Source organism: Poromitra crassiceps, assembly GCF_964638095.1.
Source record: "Poromitra crassiceps genome assembly, chromosome: 10".
NCBI classification, from domain to species: Eukaryota; Metazoa; Chordata; class Actinopteri; order Beryciformes; family Melamphaidae; genus Poromitra; species Poromitra crassiceps.
This window is the reverse complement of record NC_139631.1, coordinates 28,243,519-28,263,142: the sequence shown is the minus strand read 5'-3', so window position 1 is coordinate 28,263,142 and position 19,624 is coordinate 28,243,519. Positions and strand designations below refer to the sequence as shown.

Here is a 19,624-nt window from a genome sequence, read left to right as displayed (position 1 = left end):
TGATTAGTTGTTTCTATGCAATTCAAACAATATTGTGCAAGCTCAAAGTTCAGCTCACGCAGATTAAAATGAACTATATAGTTCACGTTCATATTTTGAACTTTGAGCTATAGCTCACAGTCCCAAAAAATGAGCAGCTCAGTTCATTTCAAGCTCACTTCTTGTTTACCCAGAGACAAGGCCATTCAAAACATAACACACAGCTTTTATTTTAAAAGAGGAATGTCAAATTCAGGGGCTTTTAGCCCAAGCTTCAACAAGAGCAGACATATTTTGTCTTGCTCTAAAATCAAAAATATACAATTAAAAATACAATACAGTAGCCTACCTAGCATCCACCCCCCCCCCCAGTCCAGTTATTCACAGGCAGCTGTTCTATAAATTATAGATCATATTCACCTTATGTTCCAACACAGGGGTCAGCCAGTTACTTCCTATTGTGTTTACACTTCCTGTGACAGTACAGTACTAGTGACCAGGTAAAACAAACTGTGTTTTGAACAGGAAGTCATAACACAACTGGGTCAAGCGGGCGGGGCTACATAAGGTGAATCAATCTATAATTATTATTGTATTGTATCTTATATGTATTGATTTGGTACTTATGGTAGGCTATATCTTGTATTGTATCTTGTAATTAATTATATTATTATATAGTCTATATTATACATCTATATAAATCATTATAGTATAATCATCACTATAAGCAGATTCCACTGTATAAACATGCAACTGTAGGGATCAAGTGAATCGGTTGGGTGCTCAGTGGTTGGGAGGGTGTACTGCACTGTTTACAATTTTGAGTTTCGGCTCCGGCATGTGAATAAGGGCTCTTGGAAACTATGCAATATTTGGGAATACCATGGGACCCGAAAATCTTGGATAACAACATTGTGTCGGAGGTGGGTACGGTTTTATTGTGATTGTGTCATGGTGTAAAAGGTGGTGTGATGTGTGGACCCAAATGCAGAAGAGAGAGAGGTAGCAGGCAAGGTAATGCAGACCAGGCAGGCAAGGTTTTTAGGAGAAAAATTGTCTTTACTGAAAATTTCAAAATTACAAAATAACAAAACCCACTAGCCAGAGGCTAGGCTAAACTCAGGAACAATTGTCAAAATAACTCAGAGCACAGGGAAGACGATACATACCAACCAGGAACAGAGAGACAATGACTCGACAAGGACAACACACAGACTGAGACAATATATACACAAAGGAATCATCAGGAACATTTGGGACAGATGGGGAGGTAGGAACAGAGGGGGCAAAATGGGAGAGCTGATTGGTGGGGAGAACTCAGGCAGACTAACGAGACACATAGGCAACAGGTGGGAGGAATTAAGACAGACTAACAAAGGAACATGGGCAACAAGTGGGGAGAAGACAGACTAATACACAAGGGAAAAAAATAACAAAACTCCTTTCTCTACTAAAGGTCCACTGAGTTAACTCCTCAGAAATCACACACATAATATAGCAGGCCACACCGTGGCCTGGGCGTTACAGATTGATAACGTGTATGTCGCTTGCAGCCATTTTAGCCGAGACTGCAGTGGAGTGAGTAGGGTTGCCAACCGTCCCTTAACTCATTGAGTGCCAATGACGACTATAGTCGTCAATTCAAATAGTAACGTTCAGTGCCAATGACGACTAAAGTCGTCAATTGCGTTTTTTGACGGTGGGACGTGGATCAAAGCCAGATTCATCTCCTGTGAAAGTATGGTGGATGTTGAATGTGTAAAAGCTATTTTACAGACCCATTAGGTGGCGACAGTGCTCTCCAGATTACAGAAAGGCGAGGAAAAAACAGAGAAGAAGTCATGGGGAAACGGAAATCGCATCCGTATGCATCGATATGCATGAAGCATAACGTTAGCTGTGCCTGCAGCAGCCAATCTGCTGCCACAATTGAGCCCCTCCGTGTCCGCTGCGATAGCCCATCCGCATGATTAGTTGAGGAGTTGTTATTATTCTCAACTGGAAGCATGGGAGCCGGTGACAAATACACGCGGAACGCTGTAAAAAAGCTGGATGTAGCGCACTTTTCAGTACAGAGCGAACGCAGCAGAGAGCCACCAGAGACACTCCCACGGAGGTGGGGTTTGCAGTTGAGCGGGGTGGGGCACGCAGGGCAGCATACAACACTGACCCAGACAGACCCAGACAGCAGGACAGGATTGGCAAACGCAAGCTAGAATATCTGATGCCCACCAGCAGTAAATCAAGACCAGCAAGAAGCTGCAACCAGCAGCGCACGCAGGGGCCAGCGCTGCTGGTTGCAGCTAAAAAATATTATTTTGCCAAACAAAATTCCTTTCTTTTCACTGTTTTATTGAAGGAAATTATTTTTGAGGTGTGACTACATCAGAAAATATTAGCTTCAGAGTCAGTCATGTGCTTGAAATGCTTCATTTCACAAAAGGCTAATTATCTCAGCTTCTAATTTGAAAGGTCTCTTTTTGCTCAAAACAACCTATCTTCTCCGGCTCATAACTAAAGAACGGAAAATGATATCAATAAACTTTTTTTTGCTGATGATAGAAGAGAGTCTCCTCGTTCTTTGTGCGTGTTCGGTGTTTACATAGTAATATCACACAATATTCTGTGGGCCTCGAGAAATCACTGAAAATGCTCTGAAACTCTGGCACTGGGAGCGTCCGTTCTCCAAAAGTGGCTGGCACTCAATGAGTTAAGTAGCTCTGTGTGCACTTTCTTCTCTTTCCTCTGGCTGTCCATTCAAAACTGACTGAGACTCGAACCCACAACCTCAAAAGCCATTGAGGGCTCAATGATGCTTGGCAGCAAGCTAAGCCTCTGTGCCACCAGGTCAGACCTCTTAAGACTTTCTCAGTGGTTTTCACTCTTTCCTCTGGCTGTTGCCATTCAAAAGTGACTGAGGGGTGGGCTGACTGTCTGTAGGAGGGGCTCTGTCAGCCAGTGTGTTTCCAGCCATGTTAAAGAGATGGGAGACCGGTTTGCGGAACAACATTTCTCCTCCATCGGGAACTGACACTCAGCCCTTCATGCAGAGACAGAGAAACAGCTGCTCATCCCGCTGAGCTGTTCCTCAGTGTGGGTGTTAGCATCTGATTTCTCCAACTTTTCATACTGTTGTCTCAATAAACTCAATTAAGATGCATATTTTAGCTGGCATTGCACTTTTTTGTAGGCTATTATATTTTATTTCATATATCATACATGTACATTGTCAATGTAATGCTTTATTTTACAAAGTAGTTTGAACTACTTTTTCTGCGTAGCTTGTAGTTTCCTAAAGTACATTTCTCCCAGGGTAGCTTTGCTGTAGTTTCAACTACTTCAATGGTGAAGTAGTTGGTAGCTTCCTAAGCTATGCTTTCAAAGTAGCTTCCCCAATGGTAGTTAATGGGTACTGAATCATGATGTATACTTTATTATTTATATTTTATTTTTACATTATTTATACTTAATTATTACCTGGTCATTAGTTACTCTTATATTGAGTAGTTAATGAATACTGAGTCATTACTTATTTATTACCTGAGCATTAGTTACTCTTTTTGTGTATACTATTGTAAAGTGGTGCATCATACTCAGTAGTTTATGAGTACTGAATCTTAATTATTACATGTCCATTTGTTAGTGAAAGTGAAAGATCATATCATTAACAAATAACCACTCAGTCCAGGTGAGATTTGAACCCTCAGCCCCACGATTGTTAAATTGTAAGTCTGATTATGTATCATCTGAGCTAACCAGCCTGTTAGTTAGTAGAGCCATACTATGCATCTGTAGATCCGGAGACTAAGTATTATGTTCTATCCACATACTACTCTCTGTTCAAGTACTTATCGTTTTGAAGATATATTCCATCCAAATACTACCTTCTCTCCAAATTCTTATAGTTTTAAAGGTATATTCCATCCAAATACTACTTCATGTCCAAGTACTTAGGTATGTTTCAGCCAAATACTACTTCTGTCTAAGTACTTGTGTTTTAGCACAGAATATACCTAATATAATATAAGTACTTGGACAGAAAGTAGTATTTGGGTGGAATATACCTTCAAACTATAATACTTGGTCTCCGGCTCTACAGATCCATAGTATGGCTCTACCGACTAAGCTGTGTTAACACATTCACTGCCAGACGTTTTTTTTTTACTGTAGTTAGCTTCTGCCAGAGGGTTTTTTTGAGGATTCTGGCTCATCTTTCAAGACCCGAGGATTCTTTTCTGCTAAGATTTTGTGAACACACAATATCTCAAAAGAACTAATAGAATGTGTGCTTTCTCTGTCTAAAAGAGTTAGTTTGTAGAGTTAGTAGTTATGTAAGCATTAGCAGTTGAATACAGCATGGTTTCAGCGTCAGAAAAATTATTCAGAGATAAACGGCTTTTTGTGAAATTCGATAGAACAGTCACTTTAACCATTCATTTTTGGCATCAGTAAGACTTCAGACATCTAAACAATAGTTTTGAACAGTAATTTCCTCCATAACAGCAGGAAACCCCCCTCTGCTTCCAACTCCTCCCTCCGTGTGTGTTCTCCTCCTGCCTCCCTGGCTCTCCAGCGGGCGTGTCACAACGAAGTTGCTGCTGCTGCTGTGCCTGTTTGCGCGGCCGCTGTTTGAGGAAGTCTGGGTGGACTCGCTCGTTTCGTGGAGTTTTGGTTGAGAGCTTTGATGAAGGTTTTGCGATTCTGGTCATATTTATGCTGCGTGTTTCAAAGTGTGCATCCAATCTATTCTTGGAACCCCCCACCGTTGCCACCGCTGTGCATCAGCACGAAAGTGAAAGCGTTTTCGCCATCAATTTTACAGTATGAGAATGGCTTCCTCGCGCTTTTCCCTCCAGTTTTGGGTCGCCTCTTTCTACTGTGGAGAGACATGTCGCCACTCAGTGCGTCGGTAAAATAGATTATACACATTCAATACCTCCAATTCTGGTGTAGGAGACGTAAAAGGGTTAGATCAACGTCCCACCGTCAAAAAAAAAAATTTGATTTTTTTTTAACGTGTTAACACGTCGTCGGCAGTCAACAGCTGGATTCTGAAAACGTGTTAACACGTCATTGGCAGTGGACGTGTTAACATGCTGGTTAGCTCACTTGTTAGAGAACCGGACTTGCACCCTTTGGGGCTGAGGGTTCAAATCTCACCTAGAACAAGTCTTGAATTTATTACGTATATGTTTCACTTTGTATTAGGGTACACAAAAATATTAACTAATGGACAGGTAATGAGTAAGTACTCATAAACTACTCAGTATGATGCACCACTTTACAATAGGGAACACAAAAGGGTAACTTTGTACAGGTAATAATTAAGTAATGAGTAACTAACAATGAATTACTATACTCACAAACTGACCATTGACTAACCATTAACTAATGAGTAATTACTCTACTAAGGATCTAACAACTAATCATGAACTAATGATTAACTACTATACTCACAATGTGACCTTAACTAATGATTAACTAATATATTCATGAACTGACATGTATTAATCATTAACGAACGATTAACTACTCTACTCATGGAACTGACCGACTAATCAGTAACTAATGATTAAGTACTATATTCAGGAGCTGACATTTAGTACGGTAATCATTAAGTAAGTAAGTGATTAACTACTCTACTCAGGAACTTAGATACTAATCATTAACTAATGACTACCTACTCATTAACTATGATTGATTGACTAATGACAAATTATTAATTAACTACTCATTACTAACTATTAGTTAATGATTAGTTTACTAGTAACTACTACATTATTTGTGTACGTTATTGCTTTCTCAAATACACTGCTACCGCCTGCGCTAGGACGCGTCATCAGTGATGTTATCTGGGGTCGTAAGGTGTTTCGGGTCTGTCAACATCATACACCCTCGCCCAGTAGACCCAGCCGAGGCCAATTAAGACCCCGACTCGCGTCCCAGAAGCCGCTCACGGATCAGCCTTACTACTCTGTCTGCAACGTTGCCCGCGGGAGGGGTAAAAGAGAACCCAATCCGCTGCAATAGAGCTAGTGCTACGCCGCAGTATTGGCCCTTCGGTGCATGGAGGATCTAGGCTCTGTGGGTTACTCCCGGCCGTGCTCCTCCTTCGTCTCACCAGACCCTCCCGGGGTAAAGGCAATCCAGAGGCTGAGAGGATACCTCAAGGACGCCTCAAGAGGGCCTGTGCGCTGCACGTCATTTACCTGCGTCGAGCACCTCGCTCTAGCCTGAAGGACCCCAGGCCGCGCCGATCTTGCGCAGATTTTCAGGAGGCTAATCCGTAGCGTTTGTGGATTTCTCCCTCACGAGAGAGCCAAGATGGGGCAAATTGTTACCGGTTCTTTTTCTCATTTTCTTCAAGTTCATCCTCAACTTCAATCAAATCTGATGGGGTTTCAGTTAGATTTAGGTCTGCAGAGCTGTTTTCTAATCTGTTTCCATCTCCTTTGTGATTAAGTGGCTGTCTGACTCTGAATTACTTACCGTCTGTCTGTCTCTGACTGACCTTCTGTCTGTCTGTCTGTCTGTCTGTCTGTCTGTCTGTCTGTCTGTCTGTCTGTCTCTGACTGACCTTCTGTCTGTCTGTCTGTCTGTCTGTCTGTCTGTCTGTCTGTCTGTCTGTGACTGACTGACCGTCGTTCAACTTCTGGCGAAGTGATCACAGTGCTTCCCATACACAGTGTAGCCACCCTCCTTCCATTGCGATGATGTCATCTGGTGACTTTGATTAGCCAATAGTTACTTTTTTTTTTTAACAATTTGGCAGCACTGGCAGTTAGCAAGGGTCAATAGATGGACAGTTTTTGGTGCACAGTTAATAGAAAACTTGGGGAAACATTGGATATATTTTACTCTGTACTCTGAAGCTATTTAAAATGTAACAAATTATTACTTCAAACAAAATTTACTTTATTTAAAAGTAATGTAGGCTAACTGATTTTAAAAACTACTCAAAAAGTACATGTACACAAAAAAGCTACTCAATTACAGTAACTAGATTAAATGTAATTAATGTAATTACCCTCTGGCTACTTTACTTCTACATTATCTGTTCACTTTTCCAGCATGGCAGCAAAGTTCATATTTACTGTACACTGTTCATGTCAACATTGCACATACATATTTTCTTTGAAACCCAAGTCCAGGTGACCTTTGACTTTTACACAATACAGCATCAAAGCATTCTGAGTGCATCTCTCTCTCTCTGTCTCTCTCTATGGAACACCGGCTCTGTTTTAGCTCACAAACACCACGCGCGCACGCACGCACGCACGCGCGCGCGCGCGCGCACACACACACACACACACACACACACACACACACACACACACACACACACACACACACACACACACACACACACACACACACACACACACACACACACACAGAGGCTAATGAGAGACCAAGGCAGAGAGATGGAGAAAGGGAGAATGAAAAGAGTGAGAGTGCGACAGGCAAACACCCACAAAAGCAACATGGCACTGACAATCTCTGAAGGAATCCTCTGTGTTTCCCCTCATATTACTGCAGGTCCTCCTTACTCAGCACATAACTGTTTTTACGCACATATAAGCAATAAACATTGAATGTAGAGAACATGTTTATCCCCATCGTCTGCCCAACAAATGGCAGGGCAACCAAAATAAAATGGAATGATCACTAAATACTGTTGCTGTGCAGTGTGTCAGAATGATATGCTCTTTAAGACAGTTTTGAACATTGATCTCTGGGAGGATGTTTTTTAACCTATATCACACACCCACACACAAGCATTGAGCCACTCCCCCTCCTCCCCCCCAGTGTAAATACCCCTGCTCTCAGAGCTGCAGCTGCAGTTGTGCTGTCCTGTCCTCTCTGTGGTGGCATCTGACTTGCTGTCTGATTTTCTAATGATGGCAGTTCAGCTTGTGTTGGCTCTGCTGGCTCTCTCCACTCTGACTGCTGCATCTCCTGAACCCAACTGTGAAGAGCTGGTTAAACCTCTGGAACTGCAGGACCGAAGCCCGGTAAGTTGTCCTCAACCTCGAGCTACATCCAGTAAACTGTAAAAGGAGCTTTGTTTTTCTATTTGTCTTAAAATGTACCTTAACTTGCCCTCATTAGATCTAAACTAGGTAGCCTACAATACTCGGAGAGTAAGCTTACTATACTTGCAGAGCTATTTTTATGTTCTCTGCCACTAGATCTGGGCACCAAGAAAGTTTTCAATCAGGTCAAAATGTACGTGGAAATTACATTATTTTGGTTTTAATTGTGTTTAGATTTATGGAAAATGGATTTTCCATGCTGGGACCTCAGACAATGAATACATCCTGAAGGGGCTTAAAGACATCCAAAACTCCTGGACTCACCTTGCGGCTACAGGTGACAGTGATGTCATGAACCTGCGTGGGGCAGACAAAGTGTAAGACAAATTTAATGCTGATGTTTGGATAATTTTTTTTTTTTAACAAAGTTCATAATCAATAGTAGCTTCAAACCATACTACTGGGGGCACTCAGGTAGAGTGTATACCTCCACCACGTTGTGGTGTTATGTGAAGCTGTTTGGAACTTAGGCACCTTTTTGTGATTGGCTACCCGCATTGCCACGCCTCCTTTTGGCCAGTGGGCATGGAAAGTTAGCAGTTCATCCTTGGCCCCTGACCAACCTTTCTACAAAGTTTTGTGGGGTTACTTGAATCTGTTTGGAAGTTAGGTGCCTTTCTGTGATTGGACACACATTGCCATACCCCTTTTGGCCATTGGGTGTGGAAAGTTAATCAGGGCCAGAGCAATTTAGAGAGAGAGTGGACCAAAATGCGTGACTCATTAGCCAATGAACAGCCAGGAGAGGGTCTGGCGCTACTTTTGAATGCTAAAATAAAGCTGATAATGTACAATTTGATAAAAAAAAAAAATCCCTTTCAAAGTACAACACAAACTGTTTTGTGGTGTTACGTGCCCCCTTTTCGCTATTGGATGTAGAACATGAATCACTTTGTCCTTGGCCCATGACCAACATTCCTGCACAGTTTTGTGGTGTTACATGCATCCATTTAGAAGTTAGGTACCTTTTTTGTGATTGAACTTCTGGCCAGTTGGTGTGGAAAGTTAATCCTAAATTGGCCCATGACCTGCATTTCTGTCAAGTTCCGTGCAAATCCCTTCACAACTTTTTGAGATATCCTGCTGGCAAACAGACAAAATGGGGCAAAAACATAACCTCCCGCCAACTCCCTTGGCCGGGCCTTTCTGCCCAGCCAACTCCATGGCGGAGGTAATAATGATAATAATAATATTAATAATATTAATAATAATAATAATAATAATAATAATGTTATTATCACACTTCACTGTGCAGTACAGTTCAGAAATTCACTCAGATTCTTCTACCCTTTCTTCACCAGAGATGGAAAATGTATTTCGTATGAGGTTAATTCCACCATAGCAGGAAACTCTACTAAGGTGACTTGTAAGTAAAATGTGTTATTGTATGTACTAACACAGGGTAACTGCCAATTATTAGCTATAATCTACTGTAAGTACATAATTATACATTTAAACCAGCAGCTACCTCTTTTTATGCCCAATAGTCAACTTTAACGCCACCACCAGTGACCATGATGGGAAGTACCTGGAGACCTGTCCTGACTGCATCCTGTGGAGAGACAAGTCAGAGCTGGTGACCAATGGGGAAACGCACAAAGGCAGAAACCTCTTCTTCTTCTGTGAGTTTAATTGTTGTCTGTAATCGTCTTATTTCTATAGGCTACAGTATTTTAACTGTTGATCAGATATACAGTACGGTAGGCTACATTATTTTAACTGTCAATAGGTATACAGTAGGCTACCGTAGGTTTTGACTAGTTCATTGGTATCACATGCTCTCCACTCTCCCTCTCTCCCTGTCCTGTCCCGCAGCGAGGACTGGGAAAGTAGAGGCTTCTCAGCTGGAGGTTTTCAAGAAACAGGCAGCATGCCTCAACTTCCCCTCTGACTTCCACTTTGGAGACGACACAGGTAGGATACCTCTCTCTCTCTCTCTCTCTCTCTCTCTCAGCTTCACCACTACACACAGCACTACTCTGCATGTGTACTGATGCTGATGCACTGTGCCACCATCATCTCCTGCCTCTCTTTCAGACTTGTGTCCTGATGAGAAGGAGGCTGCCTCACCGCTAAATGAAGAATAACAACACAGAAAAGGCACATTAAAGGGACTGTTGTCATCTGCTATACTGAGACCTCTTCACATCCTGAAGCTATTCCTCCACTCATATTTGTATTCAAGTTTGCTCTCTTAGATGTGTTTAGTTGAGTCCCAGTGGCCCTTGTACTGTATGCAATGTATCAGAGATGTATCATCTTGCTATAGATGTAAAGAGAACACCTCTTTTGCTCTGCAGGGGGCGTTGTTTGATGCAGTTATTTGGGATCACAGCCCATCTAAGGTTGTAACTGCCTTGAGGAAACAAAGAGCTACTTGGCCTGAAGTTACTCCTTATGTCAGATTTGCCATTTAGATGACGTCTTGTTATATTAAAGAGAATGAAATCGACCATGTGATTTATTGGACATATTAGACACAGCCATATGGGTGCACCAAAAAGCAGTATGAAAGCACAACAAGCAAGTACATTTACTCTCAGATTTATCAAACAAGATGGACACCACCTGAATGTTTGTTTCTTCTATAAAACCAAAGCTTTGCATAAAATCACGTGTCCAAGTGGGGTCACAAAAAAGGTTGAGAAGCCCTGCCCTAGTGATTCCCAAAAGCTCGCTCTGAACACACGTGCCCCATCCATGAAGGGGCTGCAGTAACAGCATGAGGTAACATAGTGACGGTGTTTTCCTCTTGGCACTTCTTCATTCACTAGACTGTATGTGTATCGTCTACTAAGTGTTGTTGAAGATATTCCCCAGTATTCTTCCGTTTAATAGCCAAAACTATTCCATTATGCAAAAGAATTGCCAACCATTTTGCATAATCTAAACCTTTTATGACCTACAGTACAATGAAGTAGACGCATACCTTCAAAATTAGGATAAAGGACTCACTACATAGATTCGCAGAGGAGATGCCTATTTGATGCTGTTGATGGTAGTCTCATGTGGCCAGCTGTCCCATCATGGATATATGCCTCACTGCACAAATCTAAAACACAATGACAGGACATTTTGAGTTCATGAAAAGTGATTTTGATTTCTCCGAGGTTTCATCGGACGGCTTTACAACAACAGAGACCGGAGATTGTCTGGCTGAAATCAAGCTGTAACATGTTGTAATTCCATATGTAATTCAAGTTCTAATCGTTTCACTGCACTGTCTTTATTTCACAGTGAATGTAACTGTAAATGCATCATGGGGATTGTACATCTGAGAAATTCAGGCTCATTTAGTGAGCCTCCCAAGAGTGTCGGGTGTGAGAGAGAGAGAGAGAGAGAGATAGAGAGAGAGAGAGAGAGAGGGAGAGGGAGAGAGAGAGAGAGAGAGAGAGAGGGAGAGGAAGAGGGAGAGAGAGAGAGAGAGAGATAGAGAGAGAAGAGAATTCATTAAGACTAGGTGCATGTCTCATCCTCTGCTGCTGGTCTCCAGTGTGGCTGTCTGCTCTGACGTGAAGGCTCAGTAAATAAGTTGTTTCTCAGTCCTGCAGCAAAGTACGAACCTGGAATGAAGGTAAATTCACAAAAATGGCTCTGACGAGACATAAAACAGACATGTCCCTGTTGCCTCTATTCTTGTGCCGTCTTCCACAAGAGGTGTTAACTGCTACGCTGAACAATATAGGGAGCGAATTCAACTCCAGCAGCAGGTAATAGATAACACAACCACCCTCTTCCTCAAGGCGACCATAAAATCACTGCTGTCAATGTGTGATCATGCATTAAATGAACTAGCGGTCTCCGAGGTGATCTAGTTGTGTAGAGTGTCGCAAACCTGAGCTGGAGACTAGACTCACTGCCTCCGTTTCTGCTAAAGGACAACTGTGGAAGAAAAAGGAAGAGTTGGGGACGTCTGGGTATTACAGAGGTAAAAGCACCGTACCACCGCGGAGGCCCGGGTTCAATACCCGGCAGCGGTACCTCCGGCTTGGTCAGACGTCCTTGGCAAGGAGTCCTGGTCGCTGCACCAGTGCTTCCTGTGGTCGGTCGGGGCACCCATACGGGGAGGAGCGAGGAGGGGAACTGGGGGGAATAGCTCGATTCTCCCACATGCTACGTCCTGCTGGTGAAACCCCTCGCTGTCAGGTGAAAAGAAGCGGCTGGCGACTATAAATGTATCGGAGGAAGTATGTGCTAGTCTACGGCTCAAACCAGCACACCAACCGACCACCCTCCCACTGCACACACACACTCCTCACGGAAAGAAAAGCGTCAACACCTTGACTTAAGGGAAGAGAAGCTTTATACCAGCATATTCAAAACCCATGTAGTACTTCTCAGTGCATTTACAAAAACATAATACAAGAGAAGAATAAAAAAGAGAAAAATGAACACGTCACAAATGGAGTCCCACATAACTGCAACAAAACAGGAAAACATGATACAATTTACAAATGCATCGTCTTGTATTTCCCACATTATGGCTTCAAACTAACAGGAAAACAAACAGAAACGCCCCTTTTGCTGTTCCGCTCTCTCCATTTTTTTTAAATAATAATATCAAATACACATACAAGACAGAGGAGCTACATTTGTGATCTGTACACTTTGCTGTCAGGGAGGGGAAAGGAGAATGTTCACAGGCATGTCGTCCTTCTATACATAATAATACATCTTGGGCAGTGAAAAAGGTTTAAAACATTGATTAAAAACAAGCCTATTTTGCCTTTCTATACCAACTAACCTTCCAAATCATACTGAGATCACAGTTTATCCGGATGACAATAATAAATTAGGTGACCAAAGTGGCTGTATAAGTTTGTTATTTACTGGATACCTTCCCTTCGGATCATCGGTCTTAATTTCTTTCTGTCTCACTCGCTCAGTTTAACATTTTGCACCCAGAGGGCCGTAGGGCATAACTTCCTGTCTTTATTTCATGAGACATTCTATCTTATGTCCGTATTCATTTTGCAACTCCAGGGCAAAACCCATCAAATCAGTTTCACCGAGGCTTTAATAACTAGAGATAAGAGAGGCCATACAACACAGCAAGCAAAACCAACAAATTCAATGAAAACAGATTCAATGCCTCCTGTTGCAGAACATGGCTGAAAAAGCATAATCTAATCTCTCTCTCTCTCTCTCTCTCTCTTTCTCTCTCCGTCTTTTGCCCTCTACTTGTGCAGTCAATAGAAAGCACATGTGGAAACCTCTAGATGGTGTCTTAGGGTGCTTTCTCACTGGGAACGATTGCTTTGGTTCAGTTCCATTCCAGAGTACGATTGCCCCCCTCCCCTCTCCCAATTTGGTCAATTTGGGAACAAGTGTGCTCGGAAACGGTCCCGGGTTGTGTGAAAGCACCCTTACAGCCAAAACACACCATACGCCGAAGCTACGCTGAAGCCACGCTGAAGCAACGCAGTGATAGTTTCAGCTTCTGTTCTATTTTTCAAGCGTGCAGCACGCTGCACCCGAGTAGCCAGGCATGAAGTCAATGCAAGTTGTGAATGGTGGGAGGGCAGCGCCGAGCGAGGTGCTGAGGAAAAGAGAGTGCTTCTGGTGTAAATGGCAAGGCTCCTGCTTGAAGCTTCCCTGAAGCGCTGCTTCAGCGCTGCTTCTGAGATGCCTATGGTGTGACCCAGGGGTTAGTATCCTACTATTATAATAGGGCGTCCGGCGGTTCCGCGGCGGCGCGGTGCACAATTGCTCAATTGAGCGGGAAAGGTTGTGCAGCAGCCGAGCTGCGTCTGCGAGCCCGCAAAGTGGGCGAGACCTCGAGGGCAAACCAACGAGGCACGGTAGAAATGAGCACTGCCAGTTCAGCGGGCGAGCCAGCGAGGGATGCTAGAAAGGAGCGCTCAATTTCTAGTATTATTAATATTGGAGAGTCTCACAGTGGGAGTGCGGATGCAAAGATTTTCTGCTGAATATATGAAGATGAATCACTATTGTAAGAAAAAGCTGGTCGAACTAGTTTCGGTCTGTACTAGTGGGTGTTAACTTGTGCACATGGCTTCTTCCCCAGTCTTATCTTTATCTTACATTCTTAATGCCTTCTCCAGAGAAATTACTCTTAGCATATAGTGACTGATCTTGTACGGACCTGGAACAAAGCTCTATTGCTCATAAACTATTTATTACAATGTGATTTCTAACTCCGTATGGAGACAAAACTTTCAGCTTGTGCTCAACACTTTGCCAATCATGTCAAAACACAGAGAGAGCAGACTGATCTACTTGCTTTGTCTCATCAGGCCTTGCAAACATGTGATACAGCCGTGGCAGAGTGAGACATCTCACTTTTCACCCTCACCTCTGGTTCAGATCGGGGCTAGAAAGGAAAAGAAAAAGATTCGATGGCAGGGCAGCTGACTCTCAGACCCTTAATATAAAAACAAAACAAAATGTCAGCGACAGTCTGAAAGAATCGATTCCAGATGAGATCACCCATTTAAAAAATACTCGACAAATACCTGTCCAACTTTCAAATATCTATCGCAGTACAGTGCTTGTGATCGCTCCGATACGAGGTTGTTGTAGGTGTCATCGTCATCCATTCAGGGACAGAGTCATTTGCAGGAAAAAAAACAAAAACAGGAAATGGATGTTTGCCTTGTTCCATGTGATGTTCCCATTGACCAAAAAACTGTCCATATCTCCTTAAATCCTCCAGAATTTAAATTGAGGACAAATAGGGGTACTGGCCTTTTTTCTTCGGGCATCAACTCCATGATATGGTGGAAAGCACAGGGTCAGCCTGTGAGCGGAGTGTGTGCACACAGTCACATACGCACACAGTATGCAAATATACAAAGAGGTTTCCTCCTGGTTCTTTAAATTTGGTTCCTTTGTACAGTCTCATAGTTGCAGAGGAAGAAGTGATGGATGGAGCAGAGTCACCACGTAGAACAGGAGAGGGAACAGGAGAGGAGAGACAGAAACCAGGAGGGGGGGGAGGGGCCCGGGGGCAACTGTCCTGATTGGGCAGCTGGCAGAGGAAGAAGAGTCACTGGCCTAGATGACATCACATCCTGTCTCTTTTTGCTTTTCGCCGATCCACACCAGCTGACCGACCGACCGACCAACCAGCTTTCAGAGCCTTCACACACTCATCGTCATGTTTGGAGAATACTGCACAGATGAACAAAGGAAGCAGAGAGAGAGAGATGTGGAGGGAGTGAGGTAAGTGTGTGTGAGAGAAGCACAGCCAATGCTAATCATATGCTTTAATAAAATGACCTGCGTCAGCACAGCAGCTAGTACTCAGTCCAAACTGCTACGGGGGGGAAAAGTCTCAATATTATTTCCAGCAATGTGTGCAGTAGCAACTCTCTCAAGGGTTTAAAGTGCACATAAAGATATCTTTTTATCACTGTTTTTTTTACTTGTCATTTTTTAAGAGGGTTGTTGTCGCATATCAATGATCCCCTGTAACATCTGTCAGTGCAAAAGATGGCAGCAGACTCACGCTCTCATTCTGAAAAGGGTTCAGGAAGTTTCCTCCCATCTCTCCGTCCTCTCTGGGAGTCCCCGGCTGGTTACTCATACTTAAGTTACCAGGAGAGTTCTGCAACACACAGCATTAATAATAGATGCATGTTACTAAAACTATAATCATCAGATATGCAGTGCTATTACAAACAGGGCTGTTACAGTAGATTAACGCATTCTATTACCTTAGGGAGACTGTCTATATCACCAGACCCTGACAGAAGGAATGAAAATGAGAGAAATAATGATGAGCAAATGAGCTCCGGACTTTCTGGAGTGCAAAGTGTTCCGAATTTATTTGTGGCACACACAGAGCAGAGAGTTAGAGTTGACAAAGGTCATGTGACCCACACAGAAGAGAGAGTTAGAGTTGATGAAGGCCATGTGACCCACACAGAAGAGAGAGTTAGAGTTGATGAAGGTCATGTGACCCACACAGAAGAGAGAGTTAGAGTTGATGAAGGTCATGTGACCCACACAGAACAGAGAGTTAGAGTTGATGAAGGCCATGTGACCCACACAGAAGAGAGAGTTAGAGTTGATGAAGGTCATGTGACCCACACAGAAGAGAGAGTTAGAGTTGATGAAGGCCATGTGACCCATACAGAAGAGAGAGTTAGAGTTGATGAAGGTCATGTGACCCACACAGAAGAGAGAGTTAGAGTTGATGAAGGTCATGTGACCCACACAGAACAGAGAGTTAGAGTTGATGGTCATGTGACCCACACAGAACAGAGAGTTAGAGTTGAAAAAGGTCATGTGACCCACAAAGACTTTGTTTCTGTACCTAATGATCCATTCATGTGATGGGGCTCCATTCCAGCCATTCCTCCCAATGGACCATCACCACCCGGACCCATAGGGAACTAAGGAGAACATGAACAGTACAGTATACAGTGGATAGCACAAGTTACACACCCTTTCATATTATTTTGTAGTTTTTATTACCTAGAGGTCTGAAGAAGACATGATTTTACAAATTTTAAATACTTTTCCCACTTTCATTTGGATGTAGCAATCAGCAAAACTCACAATGAAAAAAAAAAAACCTTGGTTGTGTGTGTCAGTGTGCCCACACCACGCATAACTGAGCATTGTGTTTGACTTAAGATTTAACTCATCCAATTGCAAAGCATGCACAAAGCTAACACACACACACACACACACACACACACACACACACACACACACACACACACACACACACACACACACACACACACACACACACACACACACACACACACACACACACACGCACACAGTGTAACCAGAAACACTCAAACGCATTCAGACACAGCAATATACAAGAAAAAATAATGTTGTCTCACATTTGGCCGGCTTCCACCTGGGGGGCCTGTGTTGATCATAGTGTACATGTTGTCACCCGAGTTGGTGGAATCTGACAGAAACGGAATAAGAGGCTAAATGTAATTTCACCACAGTGTTTATGGTCATGCATTGCATTGCATTGTATAGCATAGCATAGCATAGCATAGCATAGCATAGCATAGCATAGCATAACATAACATAACATAACATACCTGCTGGACTGGGCATTATTGGAGTACCAGGTGGTCCCCCTCCTCCCGGAGGTCCCTGAGATGAAGATTATGACATTGTGAGACAAATTATGTATAATGAAGCCTGGACAGCAAGCGAACAGAAACAGTTAACTCAAAGACACGTACCACATAACTCCCTGGGGATGCAGAAGAGTAGGGGATCTACAAGAAATAGAGAGAGACGTGATGAAAGAATGAAGGGTGGATGGATGGAGAACCGGTGGTCTCTGCTCCTTTGTACGGGTACTTACAGAATTGGCATTTGGAGGATTTGGCCAGGGTCTACCCCCTCCAGGTCCCCTGAAAAAAACACACACACAAACCTTAGTTTTGTGCTTTTGGCGAGCTGCTTTGTATTTCACAAATTCAGTGCAGCACAGTTGGCATCAACAAGCCAGTGTGTTGCCAGAGAGAGGTGACAGGAAGGAGAAGAGAGCAAACTCAAAGGGAAGACAACATAGAGGGAGGCCAGCTCTCAGCTCCCCTTCCAGACCTGCGAGAGCCAAGAACATACAAGAACATACAAGATGCTGGTCATTGAAAGCTGCATAGAGGGAAGTGACTGACTGACTGCATCTACTGAAGTGACTGATTAAGGACATTCGGTTTTTAATGTTGTCCTTCAGAACTGGCGGGCTGAGGGAAAAGTCGGGAGCTGATTTACATTTTAGAAGTTAGAGAAAATACAAGAAAGAGAGAGAGAGAGAGAGAGAAAAACATTCCCTATTTTCTAAACTGCTTAACTAGCCATATTCCTTTCTGCTCTGTATGCCTGTGTGTATGTGTGTGTGTGTGTGTGTGTGTGTGTGTGTGTGTGTGTGTGTGTGTGTGTGTGTGTGTGTGTGTGTGTGTGTGTGTGTGTGTGTGTGTGTGTGTGTAGGTAACACTCACATGTTCATGCCAGGCATCCCAGGACCAACCAGGGCATTGAGCGGTGGTCTCATCCCACCTCCATAGCTCTGAAGAGAGAGAGAGAGGGGAGGGGGGGGGTCAGGCAGGGAATCCAATAAACACAATGCACACAAACTGCATGCAAGAGAAGAATACATAAACAGATAAATAAATAAGTCAATCTCCTCAGTGTAGACTCTTCCTCGCTCTCTATCAAGGCAACTCTTACAAACAAAAAGCAGGGATAGTAAACAGTGGGACATCCTCAGTTACATCTACAGGATCCAAGACCTTCAGTCAGACAAAGGTATCGGCAGCCCCGCTAATGACCACTGACCACAGAGAAACACCAACTCAGCATAACTTCAATCACAGTCACATACCTGCGGCCCTAGAGGAACCATGCCTCTGGGTGGGGTCATCCGCTGCATGGGCCCTCCCATATTTGGATGTACTGAAAAATAGAAAAATAGACAAATTACTACCAATCATCCATTTCCTTCAGGACAGTGTACACTCAGCATCCACTTTATTACTGCAGGTGCCTCTAGCTAGTGCCGGGTGGGAACCCTGTTGCCTCCAGAAGAGCTCGGATTCTTCATGGTGTGGATTCAACAAGGGGCAAAATTCCTCAGGGATCTTGGTCTATGATTGACCTACAGTATGATACGTTTGCTGCGTTCAAACGATGCTCCATTAGTACTAAGGACTGACTGAATGCCACCATTACACCCTCATCACCAGCCCGTCCCGTTGACTCCAGCCAGGACGGATCCATAAATTCAGATCCTGCCACCAGCATGTCCCAACAGAACCCAGGACTCATCAGACCAGGCAACGTTTTTCCACTCTTCAGTCTTCCATTTTGGCGATCACATGCCCACTACTGTCTTATCTTCCTGCTAGCCTCTCTCATCTACAAAGCTGATTTTTTTTTTTCTGAGTGGATGATTTTTGGTTTATTGCACCATTCTCTGTAAACTGCCGACACTGTAGTGTGCCAAAGTCCCAGGAGGACAGCCAATTCTAAGAGGCTGGACCCGGTGTGCCTGGCTCCAGAAATCAGACCAGGTTCAAAGTCGCTTCAGTGACACATCTCGCCCATTCTAATATAGTCCCACAGTAACTGAAGCTCATCCTGTATGCATGCTTTATACTCATTCATTCACGACACGTTGTCTGGAGGAACGAGCGCTGTGTGTAAACAGAGGTGTCTCTACTGTAATAAAGTGGATGTGAGTGCACTTGTACTGTACTCTGTGTGTGTGTGTGTGTGCGCGTGTGTGTGTGTGTGTGTGTGTGTGTGTGTGTGTGTGCGTGTGCGTGTGTGTACCTTGCTGTCTTGAGGGGTCCATCCCGCTGGGTAACATAGGCTGGCTGCCAGGAACTCCTCCAAGTCCCTGTAAAACGGGAGAAGGTCAATCTACTTATTCCTCTTCATCACCAACTTTATTGTCACACAGTTTCTCTCCATTTCTACTCTCCGCTCTTCCCCTGTGCGGCCTGCAGGTGTCAGTGTGGCTCTTACCTGATTGGGTAATCTGAGGGGTGGTCTGGGTCCTCCAGGGTATCGAGGTGACATGAACGGCTGACAAAACA

At 43.6% G+C, this 19,624-nt stretch overlaps 2 protein-coding genes across 2 annotated transcripts in view; one reads left to right on the top strand and one right to left on the bottom strand.

Moving 5' to 3' along the window:
* Nucleotides 1-7,880: 7,880 nt before the first annotated feature.
* Nucleotides 7,881-10,396, top strand: LOC310784353 (uncharacterized protein; the record flags this gene model as incomplete). Its single annotated transcript, XM_083645368.1, has 6 exons — nucleotides 7,881-7,994; nucleotides 8,250-8,392; nucleotides 9,377-9,441; nucleotides 9,563-9,697; nucleotides 9,891-9,989; nucleotides 10,113-10,396. The coding sequence occupies 6 exons, from the start codon at nucleotides 7,881-7,883 to the stop codon at nucleotides 10,160-10,162; spliced, it is 606 nt and encodes a 201-aa protein (XP_083501494.1). The 3' UTR covers nucleotides 10,163-10,396.
* Nucleotides 10,397-12,369: 1,973 nt separating this feature from the next.
* Nucleotides 12,370-19,624, bottom strand: part of ssbp2a (single stranded DNA binding protein 2a) — a gene marked incomplete at its 5' end in the record, with an annotated part of 86,011 nt that continues 78,756 nt past the window's right edge. The window contains 12 exons of the mRNA XM_083644883.1: nucleotides 12,370-15,209; nucleotides 15,547-15,645; nucleotides 15,755-15,783; nucleotides 16,357-16,435; nucleotides 16,901-16,971; nucleotides 17,114-17,168; nucleotides 17,261-17,296; nucleotides 17,386-17,434; nucleotides 18,026-18,093; nucleotides 18,409-18,479; nucleotides 19,359-19,425; nucleotides 19,554-19,613. Coding sequence (XP_083501009.1) covers nucleotides 15,180-15,209; nucleotides 15,547-15,645; nucleotides 15,755-15,783; nucleotides 16,357-16,435; nucleotides 16,901-16,971; nucleotides 17,114-17,168; nucleotides 17,261-17,296; nucleotides 17,386-17,434; nucleotides 18,026-18,093; nucleotides 18,409-18,479; nucleotides 19,359-19,425; nucleotides 19,554-19,613 — 714 coding nt within the window. The 3' untranslated portion in view covers nucleotides 12,370-15,179. The remainder of the gene's footprint in view (nucleotides 15,210-15,546; nucleotides 15,646-15,754; nucleotides 15,784-16,356; nucleotides 16,436-16,900; nucleotides 16,972-17,113; nucleotides 17,169-17,260; nucleotides 17,297-17,385; nucleotides 17,435-18,025; nucleotides 18,094-18,408; nucleotides 18,480-19,358; nucleotides 19,426-19,553; nucleotides 19,614-19,624) is intronic.